The sequence below is a fragment of the Protomyctophum parallelum genome (assembly GCF_964188405.1).
Source record: "Protomyctophum parallelum genome assembly, chromosome: 1".
In the NCBI taxonomy this organism is placed as follows: Eukaryota; Metazoa; Chordata; class Actinopteri; order Myctophiformes; family Myctophidae; genus Protomyctophum; species Protomyctophum parallelum.
The window spans coordinates 37051552-37074392 of NC_139697.1; the positions used below are offsets into that span (position 1 = coordinate 37051552).

A 22841-nucleotide genomic window follows, 5' to 3' on the forward strand; every position below is an offset into this window, starting at 1 on the left:
GAGGAGGGGGGGGGGGAGAGGGGAGTTGCACCACTCGGTTCACACAGGTGTGATTTTTTCTAAACTAGTGAAAATAGGCGATCTGCACAACGTGTCACGTTATCATGATGCGTTGTGAGCTTGTATAGGCAGGGCATTAATTTATGAAAAAAAGATGCATGGAGATTGGAGATACAAGTTTTCCGCCCTGCGACAGTGATTTCCCCCGTGGTTCATTTCTCCTTCCGGCTGCTTGTTCTGCTGCTACACAGGAGGCCTGTGGTCATTATCACCCATGAGTGCTGCTCCTCCGCTGGGCTTTGAGGGGCCGACTAGTGACACGGGTCCTTCTTGTCACGCTCTGTGCACCGCTGCCTGGCTCCAGCCATCTGCTAGTGGCTTCATGGCTCGTCTTGTCACAGTGAATCTCCAGGTCGTCTCCTGAGAGGCTGACCTCCATCAGAAGTTTGATACTACTTGGAAGGTGCTGTTAATATCTTCAAGGTCACACTTTCCCACTTGTTGCCCGACACTGAACAAGACGAGAGACATGTGATGCAGAGATGCACCCTGCCTTCTCTGCACCCAGAGGGGAGAAAGGGTTGGCATGGAGCTCAACACCTCACCCTGAGGCAAATCTGTACATACTCGCCTGCGCACACACACACACACACACACACACATGCAATGCATGTACACACAACAAACAGATGTTGTGAATTTTCATTTGAAGTCAGTTCATGGATCGATGCCATTACATACATTATAAATTATATTCAACTTTCTTTTCAATGGATTGTGGTGGCCAGGAGCCAATAGTGGTGCTAAACAAAGAACAAGCTGATGTGTTTACTGTGTGACCCACGTTCTGTTGCCAGTTCTTATACATTCTTGGCAGCTCTACAGAGTGTGTGAGCATTTAAATATGGATTCGATCTAGTAGGACAGGGAGCGTCTCAGCAGTCTCGCTGGCGTGACAGATAGAGAGCAGCATTAAAATATTATCAGTACAGCAGCTTAAGTGTCATCATATTACCCCATCGTAAACTTTTATTTCTTGGTTAATGTTCAGAAGATGCACACTGTTGCACACATAAGCTTCTACAGACAATTGCACACACGTGCAACGTGCGTGCGTGCAAAACACACACACACACACACACACACGCCAAATTGTCAAAATCACACCCATGTGAACTGAGTGGTGCAACTCCATGTGGGGGTCCCCGGAACATCCAGACCCCCAGGAACGCGCCTAGGGGGCCGGGCCGGTTCCGGCGGCAAACCGTGTGGGGGTCCCCAGGAGGTCCCTGTACTGTACTGTACTGTACTGTACTGTACTGTACTGTACTGTACTGTACTGTACTGTACTGTACTGTCACACCCAAAATCATCATATATACTGTACAGTTAATGTGTGTGTGTTAAGCTGCGCAACAGTGACACTTGGTGGTGAAAACCAACCAAACACTATTTTCGTGCTCTGACAGACCCAGGCAGCCAGCCAGCGACCCAGGCAGGGACCCAGAGACATAGCCTGGTTAATAAACCAGACTACCGGTAATATCGCACGGACCGCAGGATATTAGTCTGGGGAGGCTCAGCTTGGATTTCATTTCCAGGGGGGGCGGGTTGAAACATTTTCTCTTTGACGCAATTGGTCAGAGCTACTGTCAGTCAAAGGTCTCAAGCATTGAAAGTCACTGTACCAAAGCCCGCCCATATTGCATACCGTGTCCCGATTGGCCGCCCCATTTCTCTGGTGTAGGAAATTGTCGTACAATTGAGCCTCTCCAGACCGTAATCCGCCGGCAGGCAATTTATTTTTGCCAACGGCTGATTCGGTTAACCAGGCTACCAGAGACACACAAAGCTCTGTATAGGAATGGTTGCACCACTCAAAAATAGCAGATCTATTTAGTATTTACACACTATCTGTGGAACTGAGTTAAACTAAATGTGATGCCTCGACTCCTATTCCAAGTGCTTGTCAGGGTGCGGGGGGTCCCCAGGTCAAATATGATTATTTGGGGGGTTGTGTGACCTGAAAAGGCTTAGATCCACTGGCCTCCACACTGTCTCCAGTGTTATACGGTTGGTGCCAGAATAGGATTACATTCTAATAAAGTGAGTCACACAGTATGTTTGAGCTTTCTCCTCTGAATGCACACCCTCTGGCCATTAAAAAAGCTGCTTAATTGGAAGTATTGTTGGAAGAAAAAGTTTTAAATGGTATAGTGGCGTACTCTTACTGTTATGGAAATATGTATTTTAGAGATGGTGTTGCTTCATCCCTGCTTGGCTCAGCAGTCACATATTTGCATAGCCTTCACGGCTGTTGGCCTGCTGTGCTGAAGAGCTGAGCTGTAATGACTGGAGTGCAAAATGCTTTCCTGCAGCGTCTCTGGAAACTCAAACTCTGGAAACTCGAACACTGGAGGTGGATGTATGTGTGTGAGGTTGAGGTTCTGACATTGTGCATCTCCAGGGAGGTTTTGACAGTGTCTCTAAGCCTCTGTTGGACACGCTCTCTGAATAAATAGCTACCGCTATACGGCTGTTATTCCACTGGGTGAACCTTCCTCGAGCCATTATCCAACTGTCAAGGCTTCACCTTTAACCTCTGGCCACTTTCCACTGTTGTTACTTGGTGTTGTTGGGGAAAAATATCGATTATATTGATTCCCTTAGATCTGTGTAGGTCTGTTCACAAACACTCTAAAGATTAGTTCATATATACACCCTAAATTTACTTTGACATGTTTAATCTCCTACGTGTCTGCAGCAGGCCAGAGGAGGCGTGTGACCTGAGATCTCTGTTCTCACACATCAGAGCTCGTTCACTCCCCTCTCTGCCTGCTGGGCACTCCAAGGCCGCGAGGGGCTTTGCCCGTCACTAAATCTCTGGTTGAACCTGGTGACTGCCTGCCCAGATGGACAGGCAGATCCACCTCTTTGACCAGAAGGACACACCCACTGTTGTTTGTGCATGCCCTTATAATGTCATGTTTATGCCTTCTCCCCTCATGTTATGACGATCTCCTCCTTAAGAGCGGTCGTGATTCCATCAAGTCGACTTTCTACTTTTATTCAATAAACGACTAACTCATGAGGCCAAACTGCTGTCGGATATCACTTTATTTCATCCTGTGCCAAATAATTCCTCAACAGTGTCTCTTGTGTGAACGATTCATATTTGAAGATTTTTCCTATGTGCAGCTTTGAGGGTTTGTGTAAACACAAACATTGTCCTAACACAAACATTGAATGCCAGTGATAATGAATGGCCAGCTTTGAGTGTTTGCGCAAATACAAACATTGAATGCCATTGACAATGAATGGCCTCACAAACATTAAAGACGAACGAAATTTTAATTGGCCGGAATGAGATGATGGGAGATGTGTCATTGTTTGAGCATCCCATATCGATTGTGCCATGGGGGTTACCGTTGTATACATGTTGCTGGTAGAGAGATGTCAGACACTACGCAGTATTTAGGAGAGATTGGCCAGAATGAGATGATGTATCATGTATGATGATGTTACTATATGTTGATAACGAGCGCCCCTCACTTTCACACGGGTGTGATTTCTATATAACCATATATAATTTAGTATTTGTTTATGCCACTTAAGGTCCCCACACACCGAGCGCGTTTTTCGGATTTTTAGCTGCATTTCTCCATCTGTTTTCCGAAAAACGCGTCCAGTGTGCAACCACCTTTACTGACTCCAGCCATGCAGTTTTTCAAAACAATTTGGAGAAGAGCATCTGCTATACTCGCGCTCTGATAAAAAACAAATCCACAAGAATAAGTCAAGAACACTTACATTTTCTGCACTGTGAAAAACCAACTGCCTCGTTGGTTAGAATGGTAAGTAAATCAAACTGCTTCCAAGCTTCAGATTTCCCTGCAGTTATTTGTGACTGCTTGGAGCTCCCCGCGATTGAACAACAAGCTTTTGGTGTGCTCTGTGCTGCGTGTGTGCGTGTGGGCGCGCGTGCGTGTGTTGTTGTCACGGAACTACGGCTGCAACATGCTGAGACTTGTCCACAATGGTCTAGGCTGGGTGAAATTCACTGCTCAAAATTAATGTAATGGGGTCTGTACAGAGCCCGAGCCTGTGCTGATTGGTCAAATAAAGAAACGGCCCTCAGGTATCGTATCGACGGGCTTGCATGCGTGGCTCTAATATATACGCACGCACGCAAACACACGCAGACACTCTCTCTTGAGTAAAATCCAATCCAATGCTTCAGTTTAGAGACCCTGACTTTTGTATTGGGTTATTTGTTCATAAATATGAACAAATATGCCACCAAAACATTAGTCATCCAAACATTTGTAAAATAAGTTGCAAATCTAGCACTTCCTACAGAGCTACATGACTTTAATTACATGACACAACATGGCTGTCTTTCTTCATCAATGTCTACATTAGGTTTCTTCTTCATCAACGTCAGATGCTCTTGGGACTGCTATCAGCATTTTGATGATTATTGTCTCCACCAGGCCGAAATCATGGTGAGAGAGTATGTTTTGCACTCCGTCTTTCCGTCCGTCCGTGCTTGTGTCCGTCCGTCCGTCTGTGGACAGCTAATCTCCGGCACCGTTGGCTTGATCGCAGGCATACTCTGCACACACTCTTCCTGAATGCCACAGCTGAACCTCTGCCCCAAGGTTTTCACATTGGCCTGTTATAGCGCCACCAGGAGGCCGCTTTGTCCAAACATTTCGCAAATTGGTACACAGTCTCTCTAGAACCATCAACTCTAACTGCACAGATCTGTGTAAAACCTTGTATGCACACTCCCTAGAGGGCAAGAAAAACCTTTGCCTGGAATTTTTCACATCTGCTCTTTATAGCGCCACCAGGAGGTCGACATATGTAAAACACATATTCTAATATTACTCCTTCAGATTTGATCAAAATTTCATGCAAATCAGCGTCATGGTGGCGCTACAACAGGCCAAGTCGCGTCACACACACACACACACACACACACACACACGCACCTGCACACACACACACACACACACACACACACACACACACACACACACACACACACACACACACACACACACACACACACACACACACACACACACACACACAAACAAACATGTTTATATTACTCCTAAACATTTTGCCAAACATCACACACACTCCTATCCTCCTGGTTTCTAGTTGTTAATGTTTCACTGATCTCCTCTGAGGTTTTTTTTATCTATCTATCTGTCTCATAGCTGTGTTTGCCCAGTGAGGGTCTTTACAGTTTCGGCTCCATTTCACAGTAATGCAGGTCGGGCCCCTGCAGCTGGGCATAGGAGACCCCTCGGTGAGCAGGTGCCTGCTGTGCTGTGAGGGCTGCAGAACTCAGGTGTGGAGTGGAGCGGTATTCACTCCCTGAATCTGTGGTGGCCACTTGTTTTTCCATGCAGGGGACTCCATGGTCACATGTTTTATTCGGCAAATAAATAAATAAGAAACACTAAATGATCTGGGTCAGAGCTGGCAGTGCAGAGGCCACCCACAGTGGAGCCTAGGACCCAGTGCAAAGCACACCGTGTACCACTCTCTGCAATGCTGGAACCTCATTGAATTCCCTTACAGGAATAAATATCAGCATCCGTCCTGTTGACATGCACTCATTTCACACATAATTGACTTCAGTTCTGCTTTGAGCAACTGTTTATTTCTTACCAGGAAATCGACATTGGAGCACTGCATGGCTGATGTGACATCATGCAATCACACTATGTTGTGTAAATCAATGTGAAGCCTTTTACCATAAATTAAACAAAACAAATCTTTAAATGAGAACAACTATGGAGGTTTTATTCATTTAGTATTGCTCGACTTGAATCATGTCCCACACAATTACACAAAATCATTAGAAAGGCCATGCATATAATATTGTTTAACCTACTAACCTTGAGCAAAATGATAACGCTGTTAACTGTCCATGCCTGGAATCTGTATTGACGTAGCTAGCTATTATGAATATGTAACCACTAAAATTAGACCAAGCTTTCATGTAATGGATTTAGGTCAGCCCTTATATGTATACTTACTCCCTCAAGGACCTTTTAAGCAGCCTTCCACATGGTGGGAAAAAATACCTCAGCTATACTGCCCTACAAAGCCAAAGTGCAGTAGTAAGTAAAAAATCACACCCGTGTGAACTGAGTAGTGCAACTCCCCTCTCCCCCCCCCCCCCCCCCCCTCCTCTCCTCTCTCGCTCTCTCTCTCATTAGCAGGCAACAGTGCAGCACTAATACTATCTCTCTCTCTGTGTTTCTGTCACAACAGCGCCCCTACTGGTATGGTAGTCATACTGGTGCTCATGAACCAACACATACATAGGCACACACATAGGTGAACACGGGACATTGCTGTTCCTTGGAGTGGTTGCACCACTCAAAAATAAAAAAGATGATATTAAAAGTGTTTAAACTGGTCGCCAAATGAAATATCGGCAAATTACACAAATTTTGTAAATACAGTATATATATTTTTTTTTTAAGATATTTTTTTTGCGGCTTACGCCTTTTATTGATTTTTTAAGGGACAGACAGTAGGCTGACAGGAAACGGGAGAGAGATGGGGGGATGACATGCGGTAAAGGCCGTGTCGGGTCCGGGAGTCGAACCCGCGGCACACCGCGACTGGATCACCAGTCCGGTGCCCAGACCGTTACGCTACGGCCTGGGCGTAAATACAGTATTGTTCTTGATGTGATCGTTTATCCCCCAAATCCTGACCTTTGGGATACAGAAATAAGTCGTTGTGTCCAAAACGTAGTTACTGCACTTTGGCCATTTGGCGATAAAATGTTCCTATGCAATAGTACCTTGAGGACATGATCCACCCCCTTAAGGCCTATTCAGAGTCCAGTTTTAGGTGGACAGGTGGCCACCTTTTCGGTGATCACCTCTTTACCAAAACGGTGGTTTCGATGGCGGCGCTCATAGTCCATTACCGTGCTCATTATCTCCTAACCTCCATGGCAGACAATTCCTCAAATTCGTTCATTGTTGTCTCCACCAGGCCGAAGGCATGGGGAGAGAGTATGTTTTGCACTCCGTCCGTGTGTGTGAGTCCGTGTGTGTGTCCATCCGTCCGTCTGTTAACAGCTAATCTCCTGCACCATTAACCCGGTCGATGCCAAATTTTGCAAACACACTCCCTGGATGCCAACGATGAACCTCTGCCCCAAATTTTCCAGAACGGCCTGTTATAGCGCCACCAGGAGGCCGACTTTTGATATATATATTTTTTATATTACTCCTCCAGATTCTGTCCAAAAATCCTGCAAATCGTTACACACTATCTCTATAGTCATGTGTTCAAGACGGATCTGTCCGATATTTCAGATTCCATCCTAATTGGCTAACATTGGCTTTCAAAGTTTGCAGGATTGGCCCGTTTTGAACAAAAAGCCTCAAATCATGAACGGAGCGTGCAATTTACGTGAGATCTTTCACAGACTTTCCTACTAGGCTGAGGTGGTGCAACCACTCCAAGGAACAGCAATGTCCATCCCTCCCTATGTCCATATGTCCATCCCTATGTCCCTGTTTAGGGTACCAATATAGGGCAAAAGTGGTGCTGTTGTGCTAGAAACAGAGAGAGAGAGATAGTGTTGCACTGTTGCCTGCTATGAGAGAGAGTCTGCTAATTCCCCCACACAGTCATTTCTCGACTGTTTCTGATGCGGGGCAGCTCGCCGGAACCGGGCCGGCACCCTGGGCGCGTTCCTGTGGGTCTGGAAGTTCCCGGGACCCCCTGGGGACCCCCACACAGAGTTGCACCACTCAGTTGACACGGGTGTGATTTTTTAATATTCAATGAAAAATATGTGATCCATTCAAATTTGTCCTTCACGAACAAGGGTGCATGGGTGTAGAAGGTTGTTAGTCTATTTGTATTAATCAGCTTCCATTCATAGCTCACTCTCTTGTCAACATTTCTAACAGTATAGCATTCACTGGTTAAGCAGTTCTGGTTGGTTTTTAGAGAGAGCCTTCGGGATTGTGTGAGGTGAGTGCAACGTAATTGAGGTCTCTAGTGGAGGCAGAAAGTGAAAGATGGAATGATAAATGAACAGATAGAGGCTCCACTAATGAGAAGTATCTGCACTGGACACAGTGGCTGCTTCCCTTTTCCACCCCAACAAATTGTAGGCTGATAATTGATGAATCTTCTTGCAGTGTTGCTTCTTTTTTTCCAGGACAGATTTACAACAACCTCGCTTCACCCATCTCATAGTTTTCAAAGTGTTTTCACACACAGTGCCACAACTTCTCACTCGGTCCATGCGGCATGCAGGCCAGTTTGTCTGTGTGCTGGACTCAGAATTGGAATGGTGCCACATACGGTTAGAAAGGAAATTACCACCATATGATTTTCTTTATTGTAGTTGTTCATTTCTCTGATGTGTAGGTTGTGTTGCACTTTCTGTATGACACACTCATGCTGGATTACCAACCAAGGTGCCTGGCCAGGCTTGGCCAGGCCGGCCAGTGATTGAATGATTGATTGATTGAATGATTGATTGATTGATTGATTGATTGATTGATTGATTGATTGATTGATTGATTGATACCACATCTGTGAGTCTAGGTGAGACGAGACACAAAGCAGACAGACATAAAAAAAAAACTAAATTCAAGTAATGCATAAATATCTACAGGATGTCTTTTGGATAGATTGACAAACTGGTAGTTATTCAGGCACACGGATGGATGGATGGATCAATAAGAAAGCAAGGGGCTGCATCATGTCAGAGAGACATACTGTATGTGACCAAATATGACTGAGGGACTGCCATTGGATTTTTTTTAATTTTAGTTTTTTCATGTCATATGAAAGCAGGGAATCGTAGCATCAAATTGACATATTGGTTGTTCAGTTTGAAAACAGGCTTGAAAGGTTCACTTCTGTGGTCTCTAGCATTACACTTAGCTACATGTTTAAGCATTTATTTCATGTTTACATGTCATTTCAGCTCTGACACTTATGCTGAAGAGTCTGCCTGTGCTATTAACTCATTTTGGGAAGAAAAATAAAAGGTTTTTCTCCGCTGGAATTTGCGCGATGGCAGGCTCTCAGTCAAATCTGGTCACATATGTCCTTGTTAATTATTATTATTATTATTATTTCATGAAGACAGATGTTGAGTAGTAATAGTTACTGTACATTTACTTTGTGATAAAGGTCAGGAGATGTTTTCCATCTATTTATATATTCGGTGACTATACTTATTCACGTGACGTTTTTGATGGCAATCCATTTTTTTTACATTAGATGGCCCTCTTGACTAACCTATGATCCACTGTTCATCTCCCAGTGAAGCGAGGAACAAGGAAACCATGTGTCTGAATTTCTGTACGAAACACTGTCACTGCTCCTCACGTGTGCAGGCTTTCTATTCCTGGAAAATTAGCATGCTATATAGGAAGCCATTATTCTTGCATCAATACAAATCTAATAAAAAATGTGAAATCTTGTTTGAAGGAAGAAAACAATCTGATTCTGATGATGTCACTGGTAGGCGTGTTTCTGAACTGCACATGCAGCCATCCTGTGAAACACAGCTCGAATAGCCGAAATACCGGTTATCATGAGCATTAGTGGACCAATATACAAGTAAGACGCGCAAACGCGGGAAGCGAACGCAGCTCGTAAATTGCAATAACAACAATTTGAATAAATTACGTACTTTTTTTTTCTTTTTAGTTAGTCATTTTTTAAAGTTTTCTACTGTGTGTGTGTGTGTGTGGTTGTTTGTGTGTGTGTGTGTGTGTGTGTGTGTGTGTGTGTGTGTGTGTGTGTGTGTGTGTGTGTGTGTGTGTGTGTGCTACAGCTGCGGCGGGCGGGTGGTGTCACAGCGGGACAGACAGACACACAGACACACAGACAGACATGATCTGCAGGGTCTCATAGTTAGTGCTCATTGCGTTCGCAATGAAGGTTTCAACCCTCATATAACCCTCATATAATTGGTGAAGTTGTATTATAAGCGTTTAAAAAAATATTTAACCAATGCTTGCTTGTGCCTAAATATCTTTACTACTATCTTTACTACATTTACAACATTACTACATCTTTACATTGGATCCATTGGAACATAGGTTCTGTTTTGGACTAAGCTCCGGACGCAGAGAGGAAGCATTGAAGCAAAATGGACATGCTGGTCGATCGTAGGTACTGCAGCTTCAGCGGCACTGGCCCTTACCACTAGAAGGTCTGAAGTAAAATCAGCTAAATTTGCATGTGCTTAAATTCACATTTAGAAATCTTTTCAGATGTCAAGATTTTCTGAGATGATAGAATGGTGATGGATGATGACGCTCATGGAAGGGGAACCTTCTGAAAGCTTCATGCGGGCAAAATTCAAAATAATAAAAAAACGGTCAAAATGACCTCTCAGACATGCTAGTGTTACATGAACCGTCTCTATTATGTATAACTCTGTTTTGGATGTACTAGGTTTCCAATGCCACACTGTTCTGTCTCCCTCCTGTGATCTTAAATGTTATGGAATTCAATTAAAATAGTTTGAAGGAGTGCGGTATAGTTGTTATTAATGGTCTTTATAGAGGTAGAAGGATGTGGCTGCTCCTGCAGTTCCGCATACTGATGAGGCATGTGGTGCCTCCTATACAGTAGCGCCTCCTGCTTCTTGCAAGTAAACTTGTCAGGAATCTGATGCATGGCCTGCACTCGCCTCAATGTAAATCACACCGCAACCGTGCTTTATCTGCAACCAAACAGAAGACTCAGTCAGAACATTCTGGTTTCTGCGTCCCATCAAACCTTCCTGCTGTGAAGTCTGAAAAGCTGTGATTTAGCAGATGCCAGTGAGCAGTGCCGCTTGTACATTCTGCTGGTTTGCCTGAGGGAACAGCACTATCTTTCATCAAAAGAACAAGAGATCTTCCTCCATGTTTCACTTAGTCATGTTTAAACAGTCAAACGAGAGACAACTATTTAATGGCCTTTTCATTATAATACATCTGAACTAGATTTCTGTCCCAGCACTTTGTAACTGTCCTAGACAGATTTGTACTACATGCTTCGAGCTACATCCCTTGGTATTTGGGTGCATGCATTGTGATTATAATCCTTGAAATACCTTTATGCCCTCTACATTTCATTGAGCTTTCTTGAAGGCTTAAGGCACAAAAAATAATGATACCAATTTGACTCTGAAGCCAAGCTAAAGTTTGCACCAAACTTTAACTAGTGACACTATATTTTTACACTCAATGCTATTTTTATATCCTCACCAGTCAATTCATATTCATTATTAAGAATGGCTCTCTTTTCAATGCAAAATAATCAGATGAATGAGGGCAGATTCTACCTTGAACCACTGAAGTAAATAAAATAATAGGCATCTACACTGAAAACAATACGAGGACAGAGTAGAAATAGGTCTACAGCATTAATCGTTCATTTTCCCATATCGCTCATAATGAACGAGAATCTCTGAGAGAATTGAAGACATCGAGACAGAGCTGACAGCAGGTTGGGTTCATTATATCCGAGTATGCATCTATGGTTACTGTGCCGTTCACATTCTGTGCTTTAATCAGTGTACTACTACACTAACATCTGTACACATGATGAAACTGAAAGAAAACATGATGAGAAACCTGCCTCTCTCACAGTGCTCTTTGATTACTTCTCTGTGTTTGAAAAGAACATCTTTCGCATGACGTCCCGTCATCATATCCAACCGTTACTTCAATCCGCCCTCATACCTCTACTCCTCCTGTTCCCACAGCTCACAGCTTCTAATCTATACTTCCCTCCCTGTAGAATAATTATGTTCTATACAGTCTATAGATTCCCCACCCACTTGGTTAAACGCTATTGCATATAATCTATATATATCTCACGCTGCTGGATACATGCTGCTGTATATACATGTAAGTGGTTTTCCAAGTTACATAACTGTACAACCACCTACAAGGTAACTAAAACTAAAAGAAAAAGGAGACAGATACCATTTAGACCAAAATACTTTTTGGCGAACGAGTCACAACAGAGGTATACATTAAGGTATAGAACTGCAAATCATAGAATGTGCATTCACTGTATCACATCACAATATCTATGATATCTCTGAAAAAGCATATCGTGGAGACCTTGTATCGGCTCGCCGATATATATCACCATGTCGGCCCCAAGGTTGATGCAGAATTAAAGACTATAAGCCTCTTTTACTCACTCTCCAGGGCGTTCAGCTGTTATTTATACTAAAATGACATATTCTCAAGATGAAAATGCCTTATTCGTGAGAGTAACAAAAGTATGAATTCAGATGTCATTCAGGTGACAAATTCTGTCCGCTTTAACAGCATGAAACCTCAAACAGAAACCTGCCTCTGTTTTGACTGGTTGGATTGAGAGACCGAGAAAGGAAAAAAAACAACATTGGCTAAGAAAGAACGAAAGCTTAATAGTGGATTTATGCTGGCTAGATAAAAGAGCTACGTGGAAGTAGAGATGTTTGGAGAGCATCTGAGCCTGACTCTGACATCAAAGCAGAGCAGCTCTCTACATACAGTATCTTCACTGTCAGGTGGAAACCTTGTATGTCCAAAACTGTTATCTTCAGAAAATGGAACAAAATAATCTGTTGTTCCCTGGAGTCAATGTGGTTGTTATTTGGTCACAGGGTCAAAAATAGCCGATCTACAAGCTCACGTTTGTTTTTGTTTTTTTGTTTTTTTTAGTTTTTTTTGTTTTTTTTACACTGTATTATGATAAAATAGAGCATTTAATACACAAAGAAGCACAATAAACTACACGAGAAACATGAAATAGGGTGATACGAGGTCTCTGCCCAAAATCAACAACATCCCAGGCCTGAAAGTCTCCCTATACTAGCTTGCTAGTATAGGGAGTTCTTGCTCCACAAATTGCCTCGTCTACTGTAGCTTTTTAAAGTGGAGAACAATCGATTTGCTCACACAGATTTATTCATCCCCTCTCTGGTCCCGCGAGACTCGTCAGCCGTGACAGTTTCTCTCACTGATGTTATTTTGGGTCCCTGGGTCCAGAGGTGGATCCATCTGTGGGTGGATTGTGTCTGTGTTGCAGAACAGTGCTTTGGAACTGTACTCATCTCTTGTTGTCTCTTGTGATGAGCAATTATCTACCACTTGAAACATATTTATTTATACTTATACTCATGTTCTCTGCTGTCGTGAAAAGCCTAAATAATTCACTCCCAACGTCATTAGTACTTCACTTTGTGCAGACCTGACATATTCATGATCATTTCATGCATTTTTTAACGCTAAACAATGGCCACTCAGCACACACGTGCACACACACACACACACACACACACACACACACACACACACACACACACACACACACACACACACACACACACACTACTACTACAATACATGAGGCATTTCTAATTACTACATTGCCCTCCCATTGCCAGGGAAGCTAATTTGGGGAATGAGAGGAGAACATGGCGCTTCCTGAAAGCAGAGGAGCATGATTGGAAAGGAGGATGAGGATAATGAGGGGAATCAGTGGAACATGTCTGATGGTGGCATTTCTGCTCTCTCTCTCTCTCTCTCTCTCTCTCTCTCTCTCCCCCCATGCAGAGAAGGAGGTCTCTCTCTCGCCACAGAGCCCTGCTCCATCACTCACCCCATCTCATCCTCACACAGCTGCATGGACACAGCACTACAACCAATTAAATACTCTGACACACACAACCTGCTTCAGTGCTTCAGGCATGGAGGAAGTGAGTTTTGTTCGTCAGCAGGAGTGGTGGAGGGAAAATCCAAAATTAGCTGATGCAGAAAGGAACGCGATTGTTTATTGCAAAGTGAACACAGGCCTTACACAGTTTTTATTTATTTGTTTGTTTGTTTATTGATTGATTGATCGTGAAAACTTTACCTTTACATTCCAAAAGCTAAATCTGGCCTAAAAAAGAAAAAGAAAACATGGAAGTCAGTGTTAGAGCAGAAGATTTTGATCTGATGTTGTGTGTTTATAGTGGAGTCTGGCACGGAGTCAGAGAGAGTGTTTAACACCAGCAGAGCTACTGCCAAGTACTTAAAGTGTTCACATGGAGAACAGAACAGGGTCCTGCAGGAGACTATGAGCAGCCCCAGGGCTCAGAGATTTAGGTGCGGTCCTTACACGAGAATGGTGTTCATAGAAAACGGCAAAATAAAGTATCGTTTGCTGGTGTCCCTGTGTGTGTGTGTGTGTGTGTGTGTGTGTGTGTGTGTGTGTGTGTGTGTGTGTGTTAACAGTATGGGAAGGTTAAGGCCAAGGGGTTAAGCGTCTTGCTCAGGGACACAAGCAAACTGGTATCCTTCTGATTACCAGACATCACATCCCTATGGCCGCCCATCGAGTGCCCATTATGATGACAGAAGCTCAGAGGCTGGAATGAACGCCCAGTGGTCAAGGATGATGGAGCTGGTTCACCTTGACAGACTGAGTCCTGCTGGGTTCAATGTCCTCCTCCTCTGGCCTGTCATCCATACAGTCACTGGCATTCCCTCACCACAGGCCTAATTGAACCAATTGGAATGGATGGAGCTGATGGAGCCAACAGCCTGGCTGTGACCATTACACATTACAGGATTGTGTATAGGATGTGATGTATGAAGGTTCTGAGGGCCTGTGGTGGTGTCAGTTGTTCCATCCTGTGCTGCTGTTAATGATGGTTATCATCTGTTCTCTGTCTTACAGCAATTCTCTCCTGGTAGTATAAAACTATATAGCTTTTTTCAGGATCATGTACACTGTACAGTGTACATCAGCGATGTCAAACTCAAACTGTTTTGTGCAAGACACTGAACTTGCCTTGCATGGTTTCCTCCACCGTTGGTGTGCCAATGGGTGAATGTGATGCACATTGTGCAGCACTTTGGAGAAAGGCACTATAGATACAGCACATTATCGCTTTTTTCATTTACCCTTGCATTTCTCTTCCCTCTGTCCAGCTGGCTGTACGTTTGACGAGGAATCTGAGTCCAGCTCGTGTGAGTACCGCCAGGGACAGGAAGACGACTTTGACTGGCAGCTGATCAGAACCCACAACTGGCCGCACTCCACTCCTGACCTTCTACCAGGTACTGATATGAAAACATTTACACTCAAATCCACAAGCAAGCAGCAATGATTGGGCCCTCAGGCCTTTGTCCACGTCAGTATATGCACTAGCCAGCATGCTGTTCCCACGGAGAAACATGACTTCGTAGGAGGAGCAACTATAACGATTCCTATGTATACGGATCATTGTCTACTGTGGTATATTGTCTACTGGCAGACAATACAGTACAGACGGTACACAATTTACATTCTGGTACAATACTGGCCTGTTTTAGTTTTAGTAGGTAAGGATGTTTTTTCAGAGAATTCTGTTACAAAGCTTATGGAATCATTTGAAATATTGATGTGGAGTTCTAACTGGAAGTGCCTGGAGAATATAATTGAACCTGGGGGCATGGGTCATTTTTAAACAATTGACTTTCCCCAGAGTGACAACCGGTTTTCTGTTGGCTTTCTTTGCTGTTGTGATTGACTCAAATTTCATGAGACAAGACTCTAGTCATGTTCTGCATTGTACACACACACACACACACACACACACACACACACACACACACACACACACACACACACACACACACACACACACACACACACACACTGTGCACAAAACCCAATTTACATATGTGAATGCCACAGGAAGCATACTCTCTGTAGAGATGTTCAGCATAATTCTGCATAATTCATCGTCTGTTATCGAGTGCTTGTTCCGCTGTTTTGCACACAGCCCCGCCTCTGGAGGCACATTGGTACGTTAACAAAACTCCCTGGGATTGGTGGAGGGACACAGGTCAGAGGTCAAAGCTGATTACACTTCCTGGTTGTCCTCGGGGCCCGGCAGCTCAAAACAGAACAGGCGCACTTTTTATCTTCTGTCATCAATTTCTACGCAATGCAGAGTTCCTATATCCTGACTCCGCCAGATTGCGGCAGTTCCCTCCTACCTCAATCTGGTCTCTCTCAAGCTTAAGCAGAAACGATGAACCCAAACCAGTGGGGAAATAAATCTGATATCTCCATAATCATTTCGAGTTGTATTATCTTTTTAATGATTTTCTTTTTGTGGCTTTCGCCTATACAGAGGGACAGACAGTAGGCTGACAGGAAATGGGGAGAGAGATGGGGGGTTGACATGCAGTAAAGGCCGTCGGGATCGGGAGTGCGAACCCGCGGCACACTGCCAGGCTGGATTATCAGCCAAGGTGCCTGGACCGCTGAGCCACGGCCCAGGCCAAGTTGTGGTCTTGTTAGGTTGTGTTTTCATGTGCGCTGTGGCACAGCTTCAATACGTCATCAGTCTCGCCTTGATCCCGCCTCTAGCTGCCGCTGATCGGTCTGAAATCCGCTGGTTCCGGGTACATCGTCTCTGCCCGAGAGAGTCGTGTTGCCATGTCTGCTTATTATAAGCATCCTTTGACTTGTTTTTTCTGTAAAGTCACTTGCAAATAAATGATTGATAGCTGCAGGTTGATGTTTTTTTGTGCATAGTATTTGCTTATTTGGGCTTGCTTCCACATTTCTTCACATCAAGGAACCCCAGATTAATAGTCTATGTAATTGTCCACAGACATCCATCTGAACATATTTTGTTTGTTTTAAAAATATTAAAAATATATTGATTTATTCTCAATGTGTTTTTAAATAACGGATGTACAACCTCACAATGTGTCGCTGTGAGCTTGTAGATCAGCTATTTTAATTTATGCTTGTTTTCATAGACCTGGCCACTTGTTTCTCTTGCAAAACTGGCAACACAGCAAGAGAACTTATGCACACACAAACGCAATGCACTATGGGCTGTAAGAAAAACATGAATATGTTAGACCCATACGCAATCAGTGTTTTTTGTTTCGTCTGCCTCTCTCCATGGTGCTGAATAAACACATCCCTTGGGGCACACTATATGATATGTAGGTCTCCTCCTCACTGTGCAGATGCAACTTAGCTGGTATCTTATACTGTACATGTACGCTTAAAACCTCAACCTTTTTTCTGACAGGAGTCATTTCCTCATCTTCCGAAATAAAACAACATAGAGAGCTAGAGCTAGGCTGCTTGAATAATTCCTGATTCTGTCTTTCTTGGCAGAGAGTAAGAAGGCGTTAAGATAATAATAGTCATATTCTAATTCATCCATTAAGAGTCAGAATAGCATAGCCTGACTTAAACGGTACAAATATATCTATTTACACAGTAATGTCATGTACCGGTAAATTAACACTCAACAATGTTACTTACCATAGATCACTCAATGGATATGCTCGGAGCGAATGAGCATTTGCTGGCCATTGGTCTGGAAGATGAATTGATATTTGTTTTGGTTGATTTGAATTCAGGCTTTTGCACTGTGTAAACACATTGCACAGAGAGAGAGAGAGAGATTTTGCCCAGTGCAGTCAGTCACTATAGTGAATTTCTCTTGGTTCAGGTGTTTCCTATTCGTCAGTTGTCACACAAAGCTCTTTCAAGGCACAGCAGAATGGTTCTGAGCTTAGTAAATAATCAATCTATTTGCATTTCCATTTGCACATGGTGCTGTTTGGCACAGAAGGGTTTAAACCATGCCCATTCCTGGAGTTTCTGCTTGGTTGCCTAACCGTGCTTAATGCACCCAAAGAGTGGCTGTGGGGGGCTTAATGGTGCAGCTATTCACTGATTTGTTTTTATCAATGGTGGAAGTCCATCCATCCATCCATCTTCAACTGCTTATCCGTAGTCGGGTCGCGGGGTAACAGCTCCAGCAGAGAGCTTTAGACTTCCCTCTCCAGAGCAACATTAGTAACTTCATCCTGGGGGATCCCGATATATTGGAGATATAAACCCTCCGACTCATACTTGGTCTGCCCCGGGGTCTCCCCCCAGTGGGATGTTCATTGAGGACCTCCCTATAGGGAGATGCCCGAGAGACATTCTAACCTAATGCCCGAACCACCTAAGCTGGCTCCTTTCCAAGTGAAGAAGCAGCGACTCTACTTTGAGTCTCTCCCTCGTGACCGAACTTACCACACTATTTCTAAGGGAGATGCTAGCCACGTCTGAGAAAACTCATTTCAGCCGCTTGTATCCGCAACCTTATTCTTTCGGTCATGGTGGAAGTGTACCGCAATATAACAATACAACGTGGAAATGTGTGTATTCAAAATGTTTCTTCATAAAAAGTACAAATCTATTGGCATCAAAATGGTAGATCTACTACAAGCTCACAATGCTCACAATATGACACGTTGTGAGCTGGCTATTTCCAATATATGTTGCATAAGACGGGTCTTATACAACAGGTCTCCGCCAGTCCGAGGGTGTGGCCTAGACCATGTGTGATCTCTTGTGTGTCCTCCCACCATGACACTTTGCATGCACACCGCCTGGAGGCCAAGGAAAAAACTCTACCCCAAATTCTTCCCATCGGCCTGTTATAGCGACACCAGAACCTCATTCTTCTACTACAGTATGTTTTTGACCAAACCATTGTGAGATCTTAGGAAGGAAGATTTTCCATTTGAAAATAACATGAGTTTGTGTTTGTCTGTACAGTTGTGTGATGACCTGTTGTGTGGTCCACTTAAATCCGGAAATATTAGACAAATCATAGTCAATTATGCATTGAATGCCTGAGAGTTTACTGAGTTATGGTGGTGGAAGGATTAATTAGCAACAATTTGATGTTAATCTTTGATTTACAACATTAATTGTGAATTAATCAACGCTGCAGGAGGATTATGGATAGTTGGGATATTAAGCTTATATTAAACGTGTAATTGTCCTTAACAAGACATTGCACAAATATAGTATTACTGTCAAATAGCCTGTAATTGTTTTGGCGTAAGTGTACCATGCAGCCCTTTTTTCCTAACCGAAATGAATGTGAATGAATACAGTATAATAAATATTATGAATTCAGCTGATCCATTCATTTCTCCTTTCTCCCCTACATTTAATTACTGTAGCTACATTTCTCATTTTCTTCTGATGCCTCATTTTCGGGAAATACATCCAGATATTTACTGTCTCTCTATAGCATAGCAATAAGTCTTGTAGCATAGCGATAATAATGATATGATATGATATAGTACTTTATTGTCAGTTCACACTGAAATTTGTCTTGCGACACAGCAGCCAAGTATGCAGAAACACATATACAAAACACAAATAACAAGACAATTTTTCATACATAAAGACATGAGCAATATCCACCGCTTAGATTATCCTGTGGCTACTACATCTCCTGATTAAGCCTCAAGGTCGACTGGTAGACAAAGGACCTCTTTAGTCTGACCTTATTGTATGCTGGTACACCATATCTCCTTCCTGAAGGTAGCAACCTATATTCTCCATACAACACATGCTTAGTATTAGAGGTGATATTCCTTGCTAACCTTAGGATGCTGTTATCATATGTGGATGTATAAAGTTTCTGAAGTTGTTGTCCAACAATCTTTGAACAAATGTTCAGTTGTTGCAGCAGTTGTGACTTTAGGGCTGCAGACAAACATCCATACCAGGTGGTACTACAGTACTGAAGAACACTCATAATAACAGAAGTGAAAAACAAAAGAAGAATCCGTCTACTAGCACCGAAGGATCTTAGACGGCGAAGGAAGTAGATTCTTTGCTTTGTTTTCTTACACACTGAATCAATCTGATCTTTCCATGACAAAAGATGGTCTATTACTACTCCTAGGTATTTGTACGAACATACCTGGTTGATCGGTTCACCATGAATAGTAATGGGGGATCTGTGTATCTCTGGTGGTGTACCAAAAACAATCTCTTCTGTCTTTTTTGTGTTAATGATGAGAGCGTTGTTATCACTCCATTCAACCACCTTATTTACTCTGTGTTGGTGCAGTCCAGGATCACTGGAACTATCTAGGAGAGAAATCAAAACTGTATCATCTGAGTATTTTAGAATGTATTGGTCTGGTGTGTCAGTGCGACATTCAGACAGGCATTCCTCAATACGACAGCTGTCAGTATAGAGGGTGAAAGGTACAGCTGAGCTCACACAACCCTGGGGAGCACCAACATTAGTAGTTAATGCTGATGAGAGGGTTGTGTTCACTTTCACCCTCTGTACTCTGTTAGTAAGAAAAGAAGCATACCAGTGAATTAAGTATGGATTCAGTTCCAACTGTACCATTTTTGACACTAGTATATCAGACTGTATTGTGTTGAAAGCTGAAGAAAAGTCTAAGAATAGCACTTGCATGATTCTTATTTGACTTATCAAGGTGTTTTGTAATTAAGTGGACCAGTGTGACAACCGCATCCTCTGTACCGCAACCCTTTTTGTAGGCAAACTGACTGGGGTCGAATTTGTCTTTGGTTATACTGACAAGATGTTGTAACAGTATTCTTTCAAGTGATTTCATAATCACTGAAGTGAGAGCTATGGGTCTATAATCCTTATGTTCTTTTGGACATTGGATTTTGGGTAGTGGTTTTATATGTGAGGTTTTCCAAGACAACAAAAGGTCAAACACTTCACTGGTGCTGTAAAATGTCGTTGAGTATAGATGCGTAGATCTCACCCAGACTTTTTCCAAGGGCTTTAAATTCCCCCAGAGCTGCTAAAGAGGCAATTGAGACAACAGCTTAGTTTATTGGGCTCCAACAGATCAATAGTATTGATTTGCACCCACAAACCCACGGAGTACCAATGACATGAACCGGTGCAGCTAAAAAGCAATGATCTCAGCCTTCTACTTCAGCCTTGCTGCTATTCAGACCCTGGTGGGTTCAGGTTACGGTTCGGTCATGTATATATTTTCATACCTTCCTGACATTTCAGTGGGGTATATACTGATACCGACAATAAGCCTCTCTGACTTACTTATTTACTTACTTATATACGATGAAAAGCTGCTGGTGGTAGGCTAGGCTGTGTGTCTAATATGCAATTAACCTACTTTGAAAAGTCTTGCTGCGTTTAAATAATTTTGCATTAATACTTTTTAATTAATAGATAGGAAATAAGAACCCTTCTTCCATAGATTCAGTACCTTGCTGGAGGACATGAGAACACTTGTTGCCATGGCAATATGGACACATCAGATGGCTGGACGATGATGATGATGATGATGATGATGAGGGCAGACTGACAGTTGAGTAAAAAATCTCAAAGTAGCATTATGGTGTTGCAATATTTTCATATTTTCTTTTTTGCATCCAAGCCTAGTTCAGGTATCTACAGTGTCTAGCATTTGGATCACCAGTAGAACACAGGCAGACATTTTATATGAGCACTGCATAACCCTCTCCTAGAATTAGATCAGACCAGCTCCAAACGTGCCATGTCACAATAACAGGTTTTTTAATTGTGTTCACATTACTCCCCCTGATATTTTTAGACTAAATTACTCTTTGTGCAGTGTGCTTTTACATAAGATATGAATGGAGTCTGTTTGTCTGGACATGTACCATAGATAAGCTGAGGTTCTATACATTACATCGCCTTGCATTGTAAAGGCTCATGTACCAGCACTACTGTAAGTTAGTAGACTGCTTCAATCTATGGATATTGGATACTAATAATAATAGCTTGAATTTATATAGCGCCTTTCATAAACCCAAGGACGCTTTACATCAAAAACGATTAACAACCAACTATTTGCCGTAAGCCTGAGAGAATAGGTGTCTTCTTGACAAGGCAGCTTTAAAAGAGTCCAGTGTTGGAGCATGGCGAATCTCCAATGGGAGAACGTTCCACAGGGTGGGGACTGCCACACTGATGGCTCAATCTTTGCCATGCTCATTTCTCCTCATCAAAAGGAGCTCCTAAATGTCTCTCCCAGGACTTATTTTCCCTGCAGAAGTTAAAAAGGAAAAATAAATGTAATGTGGAGGTGTAATGAAAGAACAATGGTGTGTGATGTGATGTGGAGGTGCAATGAAACAGCCACGCTCTGAATTTCTCCTTTTCCAGTGCTTGGATGAAAAGCTTTGCTCCTCGTGAAGCAGACGGGCCTGTTAATTGATCGGACAAACACATTTCTTTTTTGATCAGGGTTCAATTACCATCATAAGAGGGCTAAAGCTCTTCATTTGTCAATGCCATGGATATCATGCATTAGTGACATGACAAAATATTCTGAAATCATATTGAGCTGAGGAAATATTTCCCCAGAGGAAGGAGGAACATGTGTACCTGTCAGTTTGATTGGTTTGCTAGAAACTCCTCTGAGCTTTGAGACAAGTGGACAAGAACAATCTCGCTTGATGTTATCAGACTCTGGGGAGAGTCGCGCATGTGCGTGCGTGGCTGCGTGTGTGTATGTGTTGTGCACTAGATGAGTGAAACCTTATTAAAAACCAAGAACACCCTATGCACTGAGGTATAAAGTGAAAAGGGGTAAAAAAGAAAATCGGTGATGATTTGTTGGGGTCAAAGGTGTACAAACATAAGTGAAGATTTAGAAGTGATAGGCAGCCAGCCAGACGGCTTGTTATCCTCCAGAGCTAAAGACAAGCACACATTCTACTTCATTAACAGTTTGTAAAAGGTACCCAGAGGTACAGTTGTGTTAATGCTAAAAGGATAACACAAAAAAAGCCTTGATGGCTTGTTTACATTGTGGTCCTGTGTATTCAATTAATCAAGACCTAGAAAAAATATACAATACCATACAATACAAGAGATCATCAATGCTAGGAGCAGCACAAGACAAGTATATTTACAGGAAAAAACTAATGCTGGTATACTTTCTTTTGGCAAGCTAGAAGACTTGTCTAGATGATCTTGGGGA

The 22841-nt window shown here is 42.9% G+C and overlaps 1 protein-coding gene across 6 annotated transcripts in view; it reads left to right on the top strand.

Annotated features, from left to right (window-relative positions):
• The window catches only part of LOC310869716 (receptor-type tyrosine-protein phosphatase U-like), a 176688-nt gene that overhangs the window by 37539 nt on the left and 116308 nt on the right, over positions 1–22841 (top strand). For all 6 annotated transcript variants that reach the window (XM_083780577.1, XM_083780579.1, XM_083780578.1 and 3 more), the window contains exon 2: positions 14991–15119. In XM_083780577.1, coding sequence (XP_083636703.1) covers positions 14991–15119 — 129 coding nt within the window. The remainder of the gene's footprint in view (positions 1–14990; positions 15120–22841) is intronic.